At 51.9% G+C, this 19,741-nt stretch overlaps 1 protein-coding gene across 1 annotated transcript in view; it reads right to left on the bottom strand.

Moving 5' to 3' along the window:
* Positions 1 to 932: 932 nt before the first annotated feature.
* Positions 933 to 19,741, bottom strand: part of PAX8 (paired box 8) — an 81,340-nt gene continuing 62,531 nt past the window's right edge. Inside the window, exons 10-14 of the mRNA XM_075562660.1 lie at positions 17,614 to 17,734; positions 16,900 to 17,106; positions 9,561 to 9,662; positions 3,703 to 3,789; positions 933 to 2,147 (exon numbers count right to left, since the gene is read on the bottom strand). Coding sequence (XP_075418775.1) covers positions 2,068 to 2,147; positions 3,703 to 3,789; positions 9,561 to 9,662; positions 16,900 to 17,106; positions 17,614 to 17,734 — 597 coding nt within the window. The 3' untranslated portion in view covers positions 933 to 2,067. The remainder of the gene's footprint in view (positions 2,148 to 3,702; positions 3,790 to 9,560; positions 9,663 to 16,899; positions 17,107 to 17,613; positions 17,735 to 19,741) is intronic.

Here is a 19,741-nt window from a genome sequence, read left to right as displayed (position 1 = left end):
CTTCTAGCTCCGCCACGCTGTGCCTCTCCACAGCTCACTCATGCTGAATTTAGGAACTCGATTCTTAGGGAGAGCCACAGGGAACTTCTCTTGGGGCCAGAACGATCCGGTACCATGGATGGGAACCCAGTGGTGTGGCATGAAAGGTCTGGACATAGGGAACTTGGTTGACTCTATGACTTCTCTGGGGAAATCATTTCCTAGTCCCTGAGCCTCAATGTTCTCTTCTGTAAAGTAGGGCGAACACTTAAGTTAACATCTGTAAAGCCCTCCACCCTGTGCCTGGTATATAAGAAATGTCTCCCAGGACTATTTATTTGGGCGCCAGTTGATAACGATTCTCAGGTTCATGGCCAATCCTCCCAGCTGACTCTGACTTCCTATTGATCACAAGAGTCACTATTGGTGAGGAGTCTATGATGGACTGGCCAGCAGCTCTGTGCCCTTCCCTCATTTCATCTCCATGCTCACTGAGACCCGAGGAAACCAAGACCCTGGGGTAAGTGCTTTGTGTAGAGGAATGACCTGTGAAGGGCAGAGAGGGAGTGCCAAGACAGGGCTCTTGGGCATCATGTGGTCCTTTCGAGGCCCCTGCTGTGCCTGGGTAGCACGATGGTTAATGGACCTAATTGCTAATCACATGGCTGGGGGTTGAGTCCACTCAGAGTCGCTTTGGAAGAAAGATCTAGGGACCTGTTTCTGAAAAACCAGCCACTGACAACCCTCTGGATGACAGCCCTTCTCTGATGCGCATAGGGGTCATCAGGGGTCAAGTCAACCGCAAGAGCCACTGGCTTGCTTTCACAACCCGCAGCCCCATCGTGAGCTCACCGAGGACTTGGACCTTCCCCCCCGCCTGCCCCCAACCCCGCCCCGGAGAAAGCCCACTACCAAAGCCCAGTACCTTCCCTGGCCAACCCCAAAGTCAGGCCTGAAGAGTAATGGTTTATTGAGTCATGTGGCCATGGCGAGTGGTCTTTAAAAAAGAAAAACACATCAACAAGAGAAGCCTGACATGGCAGGGAGACAATTCACTTGGAGGTCAAAGTCTGGGGGGATGGCAGAGGGAAGCTTGTCGCAAACAGAGCTTCATTTACAGTATTTACAGTCAGGTGTGGGCCAGGCGCTGGGCGGCACCTGGAAGTGTGAGCCTCTGTTGTCGGTTTCCAGGGGCTACTTCCAGGCTCTCTTCAGATGCAGCGGGGCTGGACTGTAGGAAGCACACTGGCTTGGAAGGAGCGCTTAGGAAAGGGAATTGGGTTCCCAGCTCTGCCCTCAGCCGAGATCTACTTCACACCGTCCGAGGGGCCAAAGACCCTTTGGATCATCGGTCGCAAGCTGTTTTCGGCGGTCTCAAGCTGTGATGGCAGCTCCCAAGCAGAGGATCCATCGGAGAAGAACTTGGGATGGTGTTTGTACATTCACCGCAGCAGGCAAAGGAAAGTCATTTGGTAGCAAGATAAGAGTTTTTGATTGGCCAGCCCCAGCCCTCAGCCCATACCCAGAGGGGGCACGGGAAGAGCCAAGCAAGGGGAGTAGAGAAGGTGGACAGGTGGGAGACTGAGGGAGGTGACTGTCAGGGACACTGGGGGCAACCACATTTGCATGGGCCTATGGCTTGTGGGTTGCATGGAAGTGCTTACAGCCCACAATTGTTAGAGTTGTGTTGGCAACCGAGCCAGGAGGCACCTCATTCACCCATAGGTTCCTCCGTCTTGCCATCCCCTCAAGATCGTCCAACCGTGCCCTCTTCTCTCCTTTGGTGGAAAGCCTCTGGGGCCAGAGTTCTCCTTCGAGTCTGTCTCTTGCTGAATGCGATGGTTCGATTCCCTTGGGCCTCCAGCCCCTCATTAAGGAGTCTTGTAGGGCAGTTTGGCTTTCTCCAAGGTCACTGTGTCCTTCATGGTTCATTAAATCAACCACATCAACCACGCTGGGAGTGAGCCGCCATGCTGGACTTGTGGTTATTTTTCATGTAATAAATAAAGATTCCTTTGTGCGACTTTCTGGGGCCTGTCCCAGGCCGAGTCCTCCTGTTGCTTGGTCCTCCCACTGTCCCCATGGCAACTACAGATGGTCAAAGGCCGTAGCGGTGGTGGGCGGTGCTGCGTTCGGCCTTGATGTGGAACTGTAATAATATGGGGAACCTGGACATGTTAAAACAAATAACAATGATAACACTGCTGGGCAGAAGGGGAAATTACACCACAGCTTTCCCTTCCCCGCATCTGCTGACCTTTAAGACAGCACCAGTTAATCATTGATCCCACTGGCCTATCTGATCATCAAAGATTAACTCCTCTCCGGCCCTGTTTCCTCCTCCTCTGGCCTCACCTTTGAGTCTCTGGCCAGAATGAGCGCAGTTGCCTCTCTGCCTCCCTCCCTTGGCGACCGCTTTGACCTTCAACACCCTCCATTCAACGCTCTTTGTTGCATCTGGAGCCCCGAGGACCCACGCACTTTGGAAGGGATCATCTGGATTCCCCGCAGCCCTGCGCAAGCAAGGCGAGCTCGGCGAATGGCCATCCTGAGACCCATTGGTAACGATCCTAGCTGGTTACAGGGGACCAGGATTTGACTGAGGCTTGTCCTGGGCATGATGGGCATCCAGGATGGCCACATAAGGTGCCCTGACACTTTCACCCACACCACTGCCCTCATCCTATCTGGTTCTGCTGAATAGAAGGGAGGCTTAGAGTTGAACTCATCTGGATAGCAGGGCCCAGGTCATCCTGGTGGCCAGTTCGGCCATTTCTGGAACACTCCACAGGTGTATAATCAGGAGAGGGGACTCTTAGGAAGTGCATTGGCTTGGGAGGCGCTATGAGGAAAGGGGATTGGGTTCCCAGCTCTGCCCTGCCCTGCCCTGGTCCTGACTGGCCTGGGAGTGGCCTGGACTTGACCACTGAGTCTCCGGCTTCAGATTAACTCCGAGACCCACAAGGCTGTCATGTGAGTGTGAACCTTGCAGCCTCTCTTAAAAAAAAATCTCTCCCCAGCATGGTGTCCCAGAGTCAGGGAAGGATGAAGAGAGAGCTTTCCGCTAACTTTCTGGACCTCACTCCGGAATATTCTCCTCTCCTTTCAAAGCAAGTGTCAGAGGACATGGTGGAGCAATGGATTTAGGTATAAGGATTTGGATGCTGAATCGTTAGAGGATCCACAGGCACGGCAGGGCAACAGCCCCAGCCTCTGGGGCCTCCCAGTAAAAAAGGCAGCAAGCATGCCTATAGATTCCTCTTAGTCAGTATCTGCTGGTTTTAGACTGTAAGCCCCTGGGGGCGGGAGGCCTTCTCTCCAACTTGTCTGGTCTCCACCCTCTCACCTCCGCTCAAGGCCTGAGCCCAGAATCCTACAAAACACTTACTAGACATGGCTGTGGGTAGTAGGAGGGAGAAGGCTTCAGGGAAGTCTCTTCCATCTTCCCCACAAACAAGCAGGGATACAGGCCTCCCTGGTCTACCATCTTGGATACTAAGAACATCACCGTTTCCCCAAGCCCTTCTCATATCTTGATGCACATAGTCCCCACTGCGTGGTTCATCTGATAGTTTCCTATGCCCATGTGTGCCTTATTTGCATGGGCAAAAAAGCTGGGTAACTTAGGGCCTCTGAACGTTCAAACGACCTCTGACTCACTCTGGAACCCCCACCCCACCACACACACAGCAGAAGCCCTTCCTGGCCCCAGGGGTGACTTACTCAGCAAGCTGGGGTTGGGGAAGCGCCAGGCCTCGCCATAGGAGGAGTAGGGGGCGTGGCCGTAGGTGTTGCCAGAGTACTCACTTCCTGTGGGGGACAGGACACAGGGAGAGAGCTGTGAGGTGGTGGGTATCACAGTGGAAGGGGTGCGGGGCGCGGAAGCGAGTCTGCAGGGCCAGCAGCAGGTGAGACTGGGGACCAAATGGCTGGCGGTAGTAGGGTTCTGTAGGTCCTGCCATCCATCTTTCGGGAGTCCTTCCGCCTGCATCGTTTTGAGTGGTCATTTCCCTGGGTACCACTGCCATCCTCACAGATACCCCGAGAGGCAAGGAGATGACTACTTCCATTTTCCTGATGAAGAACCTGAGGATCGGGGATCTGCGGAAGCTTATCCAACTGGACAGTTGGGTGGCGTTTGGAAGTCAGGCTGCGACACTGTAGCCCGTTTTCTGACTGCTGCTTCTTGTTGCCTGCCTCACTGGGGCGGGGCGAGAGGTCACCGAGAAATCTGTTTTATACAAATATACACACACACATAGCTCAGCCCCACCCCCCGCCCCGAGTGGTGTGCATGGTTGGTTAATGCAGTTGGCTGGAGGTCTCTCCCACCCAGAGGCCCCTCCGAAGGAAGACCAGCCACTGAAATCCTCATGGAGCACTGTCTGACACACGTCAAGTCAGCTGGAGTGGCCTTGGTGTCACCTGGTAGGTGTGGCTGTATGAACTATCTTAGCTTAATGCTAAGCATGAGTTTGTTGAAGAGTACGTGTGTGTGTGCATGTGTGTGTGGGGTGGCGAGGGATTAAGGACAGGAGAGGAAGCAGGGACCCTGGGTCCACAAGAGCTCTTGGGAAGACTGGACCCTGGGCTTTGAGGACTTTGTGATCCCATCCTAGGTCTACCCCGGAAATTAGATCGCCCTCTGAGACAATTGGCTTTACCAAAGGGATTACTACAGGATTCCTTTAAATAACAACCAAGCGATCCACAACACCACAACTACCACTGGTGTGACCTAGAGTCTGCAGCGCACTTCCACACACATCCTGCCCTTCATTTTCACAACCGTCCCATGACGCGCGCCTGCCAAGGGCTCCAAGAGGAGAGTGTGCGTGCAGCAAGATGAAGTCGTCCGCCTTGAATCACACTGTTGGCAGGGGGCAGGGAAGACCTCGACCTTGGGCTCTCGAGTCTGAATTCCAGATAATCCCTTGATGCGCTTAAAATATCATTATGTTTACCCAGCAAAGTTCTTGTCAACCCTGTGATCCAGTGCATGTCTCCAGTCTTCCAGGAGCTCATCGACTACTGTGAGCGGGTTGGGCTTAAACCCCCTTGTCCTGGAGCTGGACCGCCTACAGTCACGAGGCCCCCATCCATTCCCTGCATCCGAGGTGGGTAACCTTTGGCAAGGCATGGAACCTCTCTGAGCCTTGATTTCTTCATCTGGAAAATGGAGCAAATGATGGACCTCATCTTCCTGGGTAGCAGCAAGGATTGAGTGAGTCATGAAATCTTTATCAATACCAAAAACTCACTGCCATCAAGTCGACGCCCACTCACAGGGACCCTACAGGGCAGGGTACAACTGCGTCTGTGAGTTTCTGAGACTGGAACTCTTCACAGTAGAAAGCCTCGTCTTTCTCCCGTGGAGTAGCTGGTGGTTTTGAACTGCAGATCTTGTGATTCGCATCACAAGGTGTAACCACTATGCCACCAGGGCTCCTAAATCCATGTAAGTACTCAATAAATTTGCTTTTTATGAATTTCCCATTGAGCAGGTTCTAAAATAAAGTTCTATCATCCATTATTCCCTTCAGGCTGTAACCATGCTCTGGCATCTACCATCTTTGAAAATTCCTCTCCTCTCCTCCTCCCCACTCCCAGCTAGCAGCTCAATGATCTGTTCCATGATCTCTTTCTTCACCTTCTCCACGTCCCCCGTGCAGGTCAACAGAGATCCCCGCAACATGCCCGCAACTCCTGTGCCAACAGCCACTTCCCTGTCACTCACTTGACTTCTCGGCAGCCTCAGAGTCAGCTCACTACTCCCTCTGATGCCCTTGTTCTCATTGCATCCAATCTCCTGGTTGCCTTCCAAACTCACTCGTTTTTCCTCCTCAGGCTTCTTTGCCGATTGATTCCCTGTCAGACCTCAGAGCGTTGGAGAATCCCAAGGCTTGGTTCATGGGCTTTCTGTTCTTTTCTACTCCCATTCTTTTTCTGGTGATCTTGTCTAATCCCTTGGCATTAAATAATATCTCTCACAGGGGCTGACACTTGTACCTCTAGTCCTGATTCTTCTTGAGTTCAGACTTACCCATGGGCCTGTTTCCTTATGTAATCGTTTTTGTCGTAAAAATCTCAGTTCTAAAACAGTAAGACAGAACTTCTGATTCCTGCCTCCCCTTCACCCAACTTCTACCTCTTCTGATGTCCCATTCTCATACAGGCTGTTTCCTAGCCCTCCAACCAGGAGTCACTTGCATTTCCTCTGTTTTTCTTTTCCCTATAATTGATCCACCAGACTATCTTACTGGCTCATCCACCGAAATGCGCCCTCAGTGTTTCTATCACCCTTCTTTGCTTTTACCACGCTGGCAGGCTATGTGATTGCCATTCTTGCATGAATTACTGCATTGCCCAATGGGTATCTAGGTTTCCTTTCTTGACTCTCTACAACCCAACTCCAGCACCCCCAACCAACTGAGTAATCTTCAAAACTGGACCCCACCACTATCAGCATCTCCTCTTCCTGTAGAGATTTCTACCCCCACTGACTATTCTCTAAAAACCAGATTCCCCTTCCCTCTGCGGCAGCATGCTCAACTGGTTCCTGCCTTAGGGCCTTTGCACTTGCTGTTCTTTCTGGCCAGGGATGAGCTGCCCCAGTTAATCACTTGGCTAACCGCTTTGAACACCTTCTCAGAGATCACCCAATCTGAAGCAGGCATCTCTTCTCCCTATGGCTTTTCACGACATCACCCCATCTTATTATCTTCATGGTGGCTATCATTATCTTCTGAAATTATCTTGCTTTTTCATTTCTTTACTTATTCACTGTCCCTTCCCTCCCACTATCAGATGAATGCTCCGTGACTAAAGGAACATGTCCTGTTGGCTGTTGTATCTCCAGCATCTCACACAGGAGATCCCCAAGCAGCTTGTTAAATGAAGAATTAGATGGGCAGGTGGGTGGAACGAAGCCAGGATGGAAGGATGGGTTATGCAAAAAACAGATGAATAAAAGGAAAGAGGCACAAATGGAAGGATGAGTGGATGGATAAACAGAAAGATGTAAGATAGAGGGAATGGGTGGATGGATGAACAGATAGATAGAAAGACACACCAATGTATGAAAGGGGAATGGGGAAGTAGGTGGAAAGATGGATAGATGGATGGTGATTCAGCTTTAGAACTTGGCTGAGAGTCATTAACTCTGTTAATGAGGTAGGAACAAAACAAGGAAAAGGCAAACCATAAGGTGAGTACACAACAGAAAACTCTCTCTTGGCTCTGTTCCTGTGCCTCTCTCTCATTGCTTATATCTTCATTTCCGATACAGTTGGAGGCAGTGTGTGTAGTGGAAAGCATCTGAGATTATGAAGCGAAAAGACTTCTGCTTGAACAACTCAGGCCCTTAGCATGATGATGACTTTGAATACGATGTCCTTGTTGAAACCCATTTCCAGATCAACACAACTGGAAGCATACCAACCCAACCGCTTGGATTTAGAGTGGAGATTAAATAAAAAACAAAGTTATATTGGTGAATGGACTGAGTAGCTGAACACAAAGATGTGTTTAATAAGTGAATGCTTCCTTCCTTCTACACTTGATTAAAACACGCCATTGGCATACTTTTCTTGAAGAATTGATTGTGTATCTAGCGCAAAGCAGAGCCCCTGGTTGGTGCAGTTAATGTGCTTGGCTGCTAACCAAAAGGTTGGAGGGTTGAGCCTCCCAGAGGGACTTTGATCTACTTCTAAAAGAAAACCAGCTCTTCACAGCCCTGTGGAGCACAGATGCACGTGCACACACGGGGTCCCCGTGAGCCTCGTGGACACCACACAGGGCACTGGTAGACACGGTGGTGGGGCACACAGTGGCATTCAATGGATGTTCACAGGTAGGAATGGAGGGGATTGCCATTCTGTCAACTGGGAGGTCACAAGCAGTCATACTAGATAGATAGTGATTCCACAAAAGAATTCCTTAAGGATTCATTTGGGGAGTGGAGTTCTGAGGCACTAGATGGTGGATGTTCAAAATACAGCATTTTCTGAAGGCTGATTTGCAATGTTATTTATTGTGAGCCCTTCCACATCATAAGGGAGGGCCCCTCCCTTTTGCAAAATAGTACCTAACTCAGCCCCTAACTGTAGCACCTAACTCAGGGTGAGATCTTTCTGGAAACCACCTGAGGGCCTTTGATAAGAGGCCCAGGCCTTCAAGCTACCTCCCAGGTCAGACTCGGTGCCCCAGGAACCCCGTGCCCTCGGTCTGCCCCTGGGAATGGTTCATAATTAAGAGAAAAGCCCGGTGCTTTTCCTTCTTCGTCCTCCTCAGAGAGCTAGAAGCAGGGGAGGGGCGGGGGGGATGGGAGGGGGATGGGGGGAGCAACTGAAGCCTGGGATTTTGATTGAGAGGCCCCATTATCCACACTCTTAAAAAAATAACCGAATCTTTTCCTTTTTTATCTTGACCAATCTCATTTCACGCTCCAGAAGAGGAAGGAAGGGAGGGAGGGAGTCTGGGGCCAGGAGGGAGAGAGGAGTCAGTATTCTGTATTTTCAACACTGCATTAAGCACATCTCCACGGTAACCAGGCAGCAACAAGTGCCAGCTCAGCAGGTTCCCAGGGAGTGCACAGCCTTCTTCCCCCCTCCCCTCCCTCTGTCCTGAAGAGTCCAACCCACCTGCCTCAGCACAGGGCACCTGGGGTGGGTGGGTGGCAAAGATTAACCCCTGCCAGAGAAGGAGGGAATCAGCTCTGGGAGGATCTACTACATCTGAGCTCAGAACCAGGGAAGTTAGCCCTGGGCAGGCATGGGGATCATGTTCAGATCAAGTTCAGACCCAAGTTCTGAAAACACCAGGTCCTAGGACTCTCTGGGCAGTAGAAATGAGCCAATTCTACCCTGTGTCCTCCCTGTATGGTTCTCAAAAGAGCAAGACTTGTCCAAAGAAATTCTCTCTGTTCTCCCATGGTCAGACCTTGATAGCTTGAGTCCCTTTGGATGCTGATCAGAGTTATAGACAAAGAAACCCAAATAGCCACCAGGCAAGACTTCAGGACAAAGCAAGATGGAAAAAATACTCCCAGTTCATTTCACACTCTATGGTAGCAATTGGAACCTGGATTCTCACCACCTAGGGTTGGGTGAGGGTGGGATGGGATGGAAGATCTATTTTAACCATCACCATTCATGATTGGCACAAAGAGCAGGCTGGGATCACTCAAGGGTAAATCATGAGGAGATCTGAGACTGCGTAAAGGGGGAGCGGTGTTTATATTGGGTTCAAAGTGGTTGTGTTGAGCTTAGAGCATTCTCCAGCAGCGCTCACGGACTTGAGGAAAGAGAGCTGAGTTCATGTCACCCTCTCAGCCCTCCCTTTTCCTAGGTGATGGCAAAGGTCTCTGGGAAGAAGGGGGCCTGTGCTGGAGGAGGGTGAAGACCAGAACTGCACGGAGCTATTTCCCCAGGTTTTCACGAGAAGCACCCTCTGGTCTACCTTCTGTGCCTTATCCAAGTGTGAGGAACCCTCCCCCCTCACTTTGTCTCCTTCTGCTCCACCTGCTTCCAGCCCCTTGTTCTTTACACTGCTCCCCTGTCCTGCCCAGTCCCCCATCTTACCTGCCACCATGCCCGCGATGGCAGAAGAGGCATAGCTGCCCTGTCCGCTGGTGGGGATATGGGGTGGGTATCCGGGCAGCGTGGACCCCACCATCTCACGGCCTAGAAAAATACAGCAAAGAGACATTAGTTGAGAAGGCATCAATCTCCTAGACTTCCAGTCTTGCTTCTCTGAGGCTCAGCACACCTGCCTCATTCACACGCTCATCAAGGCCTTGCTCCAAACCAGTCTTCCCTCCTCCTCTGAGCCTGAGTTCCTCTTTCCTCCTTCCTCTGGTCTCCCAGAGCACAGCAGCTCCAGGATGCTCTTGTATTGGAGTCAAGGACTGTTCATGTGCATCTCATTCATCCAGATGAACGCTAGGTCGAAGGAGGCTGGGGGGCTCTGTCTTCTAGGTCTTCGTTCCCCTCAAAGCCCCTAGCACCAGGGCGTTGAATGACTCTTCCTTGCCCAGCCACAGCCATGAAGAGAAAGTAGAAAGGACTTGACTTTGTAACAAATGGGGAAATGTATGGGATGACACCTACTGGGAACGTGATCTCCCTTTTAGAAGACAAGGGAAATGTGCTTGATGCATAGCGCTCCCATCTCTTGACAAGCTTCAGCACCCAACCCAAAGATGGAGGCTGGCCATACTGCAGTGAATGCGTGGTCCTCTCCAACGGCCAGGTTAAGAACCTAATCTCTCATGTCACGGTCCTGCGAGAACTCACTACCCCTCTTCCAAATCTTCCATTCTGCTGCTTCTACCTGTCATTTGTCCCATTCCGACTACTGTTGATTCGATTCGAAACAATCAGGCTTGCTCCAGTTTGGCTTCATCAGCATGTCCGAGCCGGTGCAAAGCCTTGACTGGCCCAGCAGTGGGCACAGTGTCCTAAATACATGCACTCGAGGCTGGTGACACCGAGCTCACGTCCATCTGGGCCCCTTGCTCTGAGGAGTGCCGAAGAAACCGCATCTCGACAGAAGGATGGCAAGGTGCCGTCCACTGGCCCATCACTATCCTCTCTAGGGCCTGTGGCAGACATTGCTAATCGGTCACCACTGCCGTGATTGTTCCTACAGAGAGAAGGCTCCTACACCTATAGCTGGCCTTCCAGGGACTTACAATCCATCTGATTTGCAAGGGACATGAAGGCTATTAGCTATCTCTAACTTAGGAGGGTGGGAAAAAGGTGGAATGAAAATCTTTACCATTAACTCATGGTCACAAACCACACATCTTTACATCCAAGTCACCAAAAGAGCCATATCCAGCAAAACAGACATCAATTTCTCTTTGGTTAGCTCTACTTAATGGGTAACACCTCACTTTGCATTGACACTGAGGCAACTCTACAAAGACCCAGTTTCCCTGAATTAGCCTCTCCTTGATAACAGGAGCCCTGGTGGCGCAGCGGTTACTCAGTGGGCTGTCACTGCAAGGTCAGCGGTTTGAAATCGCCAGTCAATTTTCAGGATGAAGACGAGGCTTCCTACTTCTGTAAAGAGTTATGGGCAGTGGTTTGATAACCACAGGCTCATTCTGTTTGGTCTGATAGGGTCACTGTGATTCTATCACCACAACTGACTCAGGGGCAGCGGGTTGGGTTTGCGTTACATCAGGAAGGCCAAAGCTCCAATTCTGCAGCCTCCACCCAGCCTGGTGAGTTTCTCCCACTTTCTCCCACATATCTCACATGTCAACAACCACAACCCTTGGTGAACAGCTCTTCCTCCATCCCTCCTTGTCCTGCAGGTCCAGACAAGACTCTCCCTCACCCGAGGATGATTGAGAAGGTAGGCATATGTCCTAATCCGCCCAAGTCAGTCCAGGTTGTACCCAGTGCTCCGGAGTCTTTTATTAATATGCACGTTTTACTCTCAAAACATCTGAGTATGAATGATGAATGATCCAGTCATCCTAGCTCCCGGTGGTATGTGCAGGGTTGTCAACCTTGGCGCTCCCGGCCTCCTGCACTGGATGGTTCTTCGCTGTGGGGACTTTCCTGTGCACTGGGGAGTGTTTAACAGCGTCCTGGGCTCCTCTCCACTGTGCCGGTAGCACAGTGTGACATCCAAAAGTGTCTTTAGAGATGGCGAACGTACACATAAAGGGTAGAATTCACCCTAGTCGAGCACCACTCTGTTAGAAAATAAGTTTTACCAAACGTCTTCTGCCTCTTCCATACTGGGGGCCGCTTTTTCTCCCCAGAATGTCCAAAGTCACCTGTGAGTTCCTGTCAACCACCTTACCAAGCCCACCCTCTCCCTGGCACTGCAGGGCCAACTCTCCTGCCATCAATCCCCCAAGGTCTTTAAGAGCTCAGTCCTTCAGGGGCTGCCCAGGATGATGGAAGAGAAGGCACACCCCTCTGGAAATGTACAGCTGTCTGTACCATGCCACAGGAATGAACTCCTGTCTCTGGAGTTTCCTCTGGACCATTCATTCATTCATTCAACAAAGAATTATTTAATAAGTACTATGTTATTGCTATGTGTTGTCCAGTTAATTAGGACTCACTCTGACCCTATATTATGAAGTAGATATGCCCCATCGGGTCTCCTAGGCTGTAATCTTTATGGGAACAAATTTCTGGGTCTTTTGTCTGGTGATATGGAGGGCTGGTGGGTGGATTTGCTGACCTTCCTCTTAGCAGCTGAGTGCTTAATCATGGTGCCATCAAGGCTGCGTAACTACTAAGTACCACATACTTTTCTAGGCACCAGGGAGCACAGCAGAGAATAAGAATTCTACATGAATAAGGTCGGGCACTAAATAACATTTGGACACAGACTGCAAGGTGCATGTGGAGCCAAGCCTAGGGGTCAACAGGCAAGACCAGGCATATTCGACTTCACTCCTTCCCCTGGAGGAGAGCATCTGGATTGAGGGAATATGGGTTGTATCCTGCTCCTTCACGAATTTTCTCAGTACTCTCAGACTGTCTTTCTGCCTATCCCAATCGTCCCCTTCCGCACATGGAATGAGTAGCTTTCTTTACCAGGCATGTTATCATCAGGATGATAAAGAGTCTTACAATGATTGGCAGCATTCGGAGACCCGGTTTCCTACTTTGGAGGGATATTGATACCAATGGACACATTCTCAAAATAGCAACATGTTCGTGGAACTTTTACCAAACAAATCCTACTAAAATGAGCCATCAGCGGTGCTCATAACTTGAGTATGAATGTTCTGGTAGAAACACCCCCACCCCCCGCCGCCCTCCACTTTTGATACTCATTACAGTGTTCAGTTATGGTTGGCACAGACCCAAATACGGAGGACCTTCCCCTCCCCACCCCACCCCCAACACCCACGTTGGAATTCGACAGGTGGGTTCAGTTCAGCTGACACGGGTCATTGCAGGGACAGCTGAACACAGGTGGACGGCACGGGAATGGTGGCGCATTTCGCAGTAGAGGAAGGACTGAGCAGAAGGCATGTTATTACCGATGCTCTTGGGTGCCACTGAGTTGACTGTCAACTCAGAGCAAGACCACACGACAGAGCAGAATGGCCCCCGAGGGTTTCCGAGGCGGTAATATTTAGGGGAGACTCTGCCCTGCCCCCTAGCATGGCTGTGAGTCAGAATTGATTCGGGGTAGCGAGTTTGGGTTTGGATTTTAATATTTGAGGGAGCCAATCGCCAGGTACTGCTCCTATGGATCCACAGCAGGGGTGCAAACCACCAGCCTCACAGTGAGCCACTGAGTGCGAGAGCATTGTGCCATCAGGGCCCTGTGTAAACGATACACCAAAGGGAAACCCAATCTCTCTTTGAAGAAGCCTGCATTACGACTGACTCATCAACTCCCCACCCCATTGTTAACTCCATGAAGCACCCGGTGAGCCACACGCAGGAGTATGTCCGCGAGGAGTCGTCAGGTGGTGGAAGGGAAGGTGGCCACGGTAGGCCTGAGGTGGGCTCCCTTTCTTCCTGACTCCCTGCCTTCTCCCTGCCTGAGAACGCTTAACCGATGCCACCAGACTGGGGCTAAGGGGAAGCCACTTAATCGTTTTAAAACCATACCTTTCCGTCTGTTGCAAGAGGAGCTAGTTTAGAGCAGATTATAAATAGGGTTCACTTTACTCCTCTGGTCAGCGTTGACTGCAGTTCTTCCTCGCTTTCCAGGGCACTGTGTTGATAAGGGTTCTCAGGCTGCATTCATGTTTACTATGGTGGGGGGGGGGGGGGTTCCACAGACTCCGATACCAGTACTGAGACACACTGGGTCTGCTTCAAGTCCTTCCCAAACCCAGGAACCTTGCAATCTTCTTAGAAATGAAAGCAGAGAAGCTACGAAGGGAGGCCTTTCCATTGTGGCCTACTCCTCTCTACTTATTTCACGGCATCTCTAGATATCAGTGACAGTGGTTGCACACTGGGCTGCTAACCACAAGGCCAGCAGTTCGAAACCACTAGCCACCTCCATGGGAGAAAGATGAGGTTTTCGACTGCTGTAAAGCATTACAGTTTCAGACGCCCCCAGGAGCAGTTCTACCCTGTCCTGTAGAATTGCTATGAGTCAGAATCCACTCAATGTCAGTGAATGATTTGTTTTTATCTGGGTACAGTCACTCCACGTCGGATTCAAGGTAATAGTAGTGAGAGTTTTGTTGGGGGGTACAAATGGTTAAGTGTTCTACTGCTAATCAAAAGGTTGGCAGTTCAAGCTCACCCTGAGGTGCCTTGGCATTCGGGTCTGGTGATCTGTCTCCCATCGGTCAGACTGGATAAGCTAAGGAAGCCCAGTCCTAATCTGACATGATGGCAACTTTTTTGAAATCAGGATTTCTCCTTGGTGTAGAATTCCATCTCCTCTGCACTCCAGTCCACCGGAGTTGTTAAGAAGCCGACGTCAGCACAGGTTCATTTTGGCAGGTGGTAGAATGGAGTGCTTTAAGTGTTTTCTCTAAGGAAAGCCTGGCAGTCCAGAATTGTTGGCAAGTATTCCAAATATTGGTAAAGACGAGGGTCAGAGAACTATTACCGGGAGGAATTCAGAAGGTGGAGGTGACTTCAGACCATTTTATTTGCCCCCTTTGATGTCTGCCCTTTGAGTGACCCCTTTTTCAGTGCCTTATCTTGTTCTGATAGGAAGGAAAATTTATGGCGATCCAGAAATCTCTCTGGCAGGACTAACTATAATTCTGCACAAAAGGATGGAGGAGGGTAATGAACTCTTTGAAGGGTTCCTCTGCTGATAAAACTTAACTCAGAGTCTCCTGGTAGCTGAGCTGGAGCCCCCAGATGAGGGCAGCCCGAGAGCCGGGCATTTGCCAGTGTGTGGGAACCCCGGATTGGACATCTGAAGGGAACTGGCAGGATTTCTTCTCAAACTCAACTTCCTTTTTCTTGGCTGTCTGGGAAACACCGGGATCTGAGAAAGGCCATGGCTCTGGAAATTGCTATTAGAGTCACTGGGCAGGAGAGGAGGTGGCCACCAGGGGACATTATGGGAGCGGGTCAAAGAGCGCTGGAACTGGCAGGGAGGGGCAAGCCCACTTCATATCCCTGCCTGAATCTGTGTTCAGAGACACCAGCTTCCATGGCCACCTGGGTTCCCGCTCCTCTTGTGTAGTCCTGCCAAGTCTTTCTGCAGAGCGAAACGGAGGCAGGTTTCCCCAGCATCGAACACTTATCCACACTCTCGTCTTTCACCTGCTTCTTGCCATTTGCATGAGGCTCAGCTCAGCATTGATCGGTGTCCAACCACCCACCCCAGGTCTGAGCCTTCTCTACTCTCTCCCTGCCACCCCCTCCGCCCCCCAAACACAGACACACACACATTTTCTCTAGCTGACATCATTCCACTCAGCTCACAGATTTTTCCCCTTTAACCACTTTGGTCAGAAACAAATGACCCATCTCTGCTGACTTCACCCTCCTTTGAAATGTCCCACTTGAGTGGACCCTTTCTTCCTTATTTCCGATCTTTACCCGCTGCCTCTGCCCACATGCAGATCTTCCTCGATTCCCCTTTGCTTCTGTGCCCACCTTTTCCAAGCAGATCTGCTGCCTTAGATGCAGAGATGCAGGAACAACCGAGAAACCAGACAGGCTGGCAGAAATACGGTCCTTTATAAGAAGGTTTGCTAGGCGGACTAAGGTGACCCTGTGGACCTGCTGGGCTGGCAGAGATCTTGGGCTGGGGCAGCAGTTTTTAAATCCAAGGGTTTGGGAGGTGTAGAATTCTTCCTTCAAACAGATTAGCCCCACCATTTGCCTGCTTCGCAGGCGTCCTATAACGGCATTCATTGAGGAGTGCGGTGGGGCCGACGGCTATGGAAACCACTGGTCCGGATGGCCTGGCTGACTCGAGGTTGTCTCTGGAACAGCTCCCATGCCTTCCTCCTTGTCTGCTCTCATGGGTAGCGGCGCCGAAGAGGGGGAGACATTCACCCTGTCACTAAGTACCCACGCTCCTTGCAGACAGCTCTCCTGGGAAGACAATTCCTCCTTACACTGAACTGGAATCTGTCACACCTCTGGCTTCCTCTCTTGGTCCTGGTCCAGTGCCTTGGGCCCTCATCCAAAGCAGCCTCATCCCTGCGGAAGCCTTCAGGCTTCTGAAGACTCGGACGGGTCTTGGCTTCTATCTACACTCCACGTCAGGTCTTCTGCTGTTTCGGGGGCCTGGCCACCCACACAGCTCACCCCACTGAGCCCCACCTTCCTATTCGGGACCTTCCTCAGGGCCTTCCCCTTCCTGTAAAAGAGGGGACTCGCTCTTGGTGGTGCCTCCGATCTTTCCAGTTGTTTGAAAGCCCATGGAATTTCTGACAATGACATCTTTACATCCCATCTCCCAGTTCAACAACTTGAGTTGATCCTACTTCTAAAATTCCTGAGTGGCCTCACTAGAACCCACCTTTAAAACGAGCACGAAGAAAGCAAACTCAAGGAAGTCACTGGGTCAGGCTCCCACCTTGTTGAGAAACCCGGTCCAGAGAGTGGTCTTTCTAAACCAATAGCTGTTTCCCCTGCAGTTTTCTGGATTTCCTTCCACCCGGCCTAAAACTACCTATTTGGCAGCATCTGACCGCTGGCGGCGGGGCCTTTGGATTTCCAGGAGGCTCTGTGGGAGCAGGGTTTTTGGAACCCCCCCCAGGCACCCACTTTGCTGGGATCCCTGAGTTCCTGCCCCTTCCTGAGACCTGACTGGCCAGCTTGGAGCTCCTCCCAGCTTCCGGGGTGGAGGCGGAATTCAGCAACCGGGTGAAAGAGAACATACCTGGAGGTCAAACTGCTCTGGACCCCAACCTGGGTAGGAGTGGCTGGCCCTGAGGACGCCCCCCTCCCGCCCCCCCCGCGACACCTGCACGGCCCAGGAACCTCCCGGTCGTACCTGAGAGGAGGGCCTGGCCCGTGAACTGCCCGTACACGGAGGCAGCATGGGTAAAGGCATTGAAGGGCGGGACCGAGGCACCGGCTGGGACCCCGGAGCCGACTTGCTGCAGATCCAAAAAGGCGGAGCTAGATAAAGAGGAAGGGGTGGAGCTAGAACTGGACACATCGGGGGTTTCCTGCTTTATGGCGAAGGGTGAATGAGGATCTGCCAGAGGGAGGGAGACAACAAGGAGAGAGGGGTGTGAGATGAGGGGGCGGGAACATGCACACACCAAGACATGAGATGCGGGGAGGGATGCGGTGGGCGGGGCGCGCTGGGGGTGGCGGCCGACCTGGCTCCTCTCTGAGTCTGGGGGCGGGTGAGGGGGGGCCAGAGGAGTTACTGGGGGCTGGGGCGGAGGGGGGGAGCAGGAAGGACAAGAGATCAGCTTTACCTCCCTGCTGTGCCTTCTACTGTGCGGACATAGTGATTGTGCGAGACGAAGTGTGCCCCTCTCCCCACTGAGCAGCCAGGAGATGGCCACCTGGACCCTCGTGACCCACCTGGAGGCCCAGCCAGCACAGCCCATGTCTGTCTGTCTCCTCACAAGCCCAGGGCCCCAGGCGCCTTCCTCACAGCCTGCCAAGCTCTGCCTTCCCACCCCCACCCCCACCCCACAGGCCTCCAGTCAACACTCAGTCGAGAGGATGCAGGACATTCTGGTCTCCATACCTGCCACCACAGAATACGTCTGGTGAGTTGAGAGGTTGCGCCCCAAGGGGGTATTGGAAGGGGTCAGCGTGGCCTTCCCGTCATCCAGGGCGCTGTTGAGCAAGGGCAGCGGGTAGAGACCCTGCAGAGGAAAGAGACATCTGCTCACAGCAGGTCCCCCTTTGGGTGACCCTCCCCACCCCCTTACCAGGCAGAGACCCTGCAGCCTTATCCTCTTTGCCCCTGTCTTTCCCTTTCTTTCTTGACTTCACTGGGCATGCTGACGAAGTTCTCCAGCTCACAGCTCTCCTCTTCAGCAACTGAGCCCCTACCCAGGATTTCCCCTTCACCATCCCGGGAATGCTGTGTCACTGGTGGAATGCAAACCCAGCCTGGTGCAGAGCAACTGATTCCTTCCCACCGTGGTGGGAATGCTGTCTCCTTCCTTTGTCTCCTGCACACCGTTTGGCCCCACAGAACACACGATGGCATCTGCTCACACAGAGTGCGTCATCCATCTCAGTGAATTTAATCCTCTCCAGAGGGGAGACTGAGGCACAGCGAAATGAAGAAATGTGTCACACTTCCATACGGGGCAGCCCAGATTCAGAGGCAGGCAGCGCGCCTCTCATGCCTCACCAAAACCAGCCCTTTGGAACCGAACTGTCAGCATCACCTTCAGGCCAATGGGGGACCCCTTCAGCACCAGTGGATTTGCTCTTCTCTCTTTTCATACCAAGCAAACATCGATTTGCAGGTTCTGCTTGATGTCGATACGGGGTGGGGAGTGGGGCACAGGGATACTTCTACTTGCAAAGGCTCTTCATGAATTTCCGGGGAGTTTGTTCAAGATGATCTCATTGGAAGTTCCCATTGGCCTTCTCCAGCTCTGGCACTGCAGTCTCCTTGAGCGCTCTTTCCATAAAGAATGTGTTGCCTTCAAGGGCAAGTAGACAACATCCTCACCAGGATTCTTCTTGCTGTGCGACCGTACAGTACCCGCAGGCACACTCCCCCCTCCCCACATTACGGGCCCCGCACAGCACAGACCTGCTATCCCAAAGCAAGGCTGCCCCACTCTTATGTAACTGCATCGCCAGGGACAGTCGTCTTTCCTGATTTCCACAGAAGAGCCACGTTCTCTAAGGAGCCACGGTACTTTCCAGTTGCATGGCGGGCACTTTTGGAAGCGCCAGTCCTGATGGCCACCAGGGCACCATTAGCTCACAGTGGCAATTACTGATTAAACGGGTCTCTGGGTCCGTGCCTGCCAAGAGGGCCCACTCTGAGGCAGGGTGGAGATACTCAGAACTCACCCTGTTTAATGAGATTGAACAATACGCCTGATTTTGAGAGAGGGCTAGAAAAGCATCAGATGCCACATGAATGCCTCGATACGGCACCTAGGTCATCTATGCAAGATCCTGTGACAAACCCAAACCCACTGCCATCGAGATGGGGCCTCTGGCAGTGTACAACTTTATAGTCGCAGAGAGCCTCATCTTTCTCCTGTGGAGTGTCTGGTGGGTTTGAACCACCTGACCTTGTGGTTAGCAGCCCAATGCTCATCCCACAAGGCCACTTGAATTCATTCAGAGTCCTGTAGCTGCCCCCAAATTCAGTCAATTAAGTGAGAAAACAATCTAAATAGTCAAACACTTTGGTGCTGCTGCACGGACCAGCTTAAACACTCAGGTGACTGCTTTTCCTTCCCCACTCCCCCTAGACTTGGTCTTCAGTTGAGGGTTGGGGTAGTGTGACGTGCTTAGTGCCATTGAGTCAATTCTGACTCATAAGTGGCCCCACGAGGACAGGATAGAACTGCCCTTGTAGGTTTCTGTGACTGTAACTCTGTGGGACTAGAAAGCCCCATCTCTCTTCCTCAGAGCAGCTGCTGGTTTCTACCTGCTGGCCCTGCCGATCACAGGCCAACACCAAGGGTGTGCAGGGTGAAGCTTCCTATTCTTGGGCTCTGGCATCCCAATCAGGAGCCCTGGTGGCGCTGTGGGTTAGGAGGCATCGATTGGGCTTCTAACTGCCACATTGGTGGCTCCAGCGCATTGCTGACTGCCCGGAGAAAGGGGAGGCTGTCCACTCCCATAAAGAGGCCCAGTCCTGGAGCTCTCTGGCGGCAGTGCGAGCCTTTGTT

The sequence above is a fragment of the Tenrec ecaudatus genome, chromosome 11, assembly GCF_050624435.1.
Source record: "Tenrec ecaudatus isolate mTenEca1 chromosome 11, mTenEca1.hap1, whole genome shotgun sequence".
Taxonomy (NCBI): Eukaryota; Metazoa; Chordata; class Mammalia; order Afrosoricida; family Tenrecidae; genus Tenrec; species Tenrec ecaudatus.
Note: the sequence above shows the minus strand (reverse complement) of the source record. Positions and strands in the feature narration are given on the sequence as shown.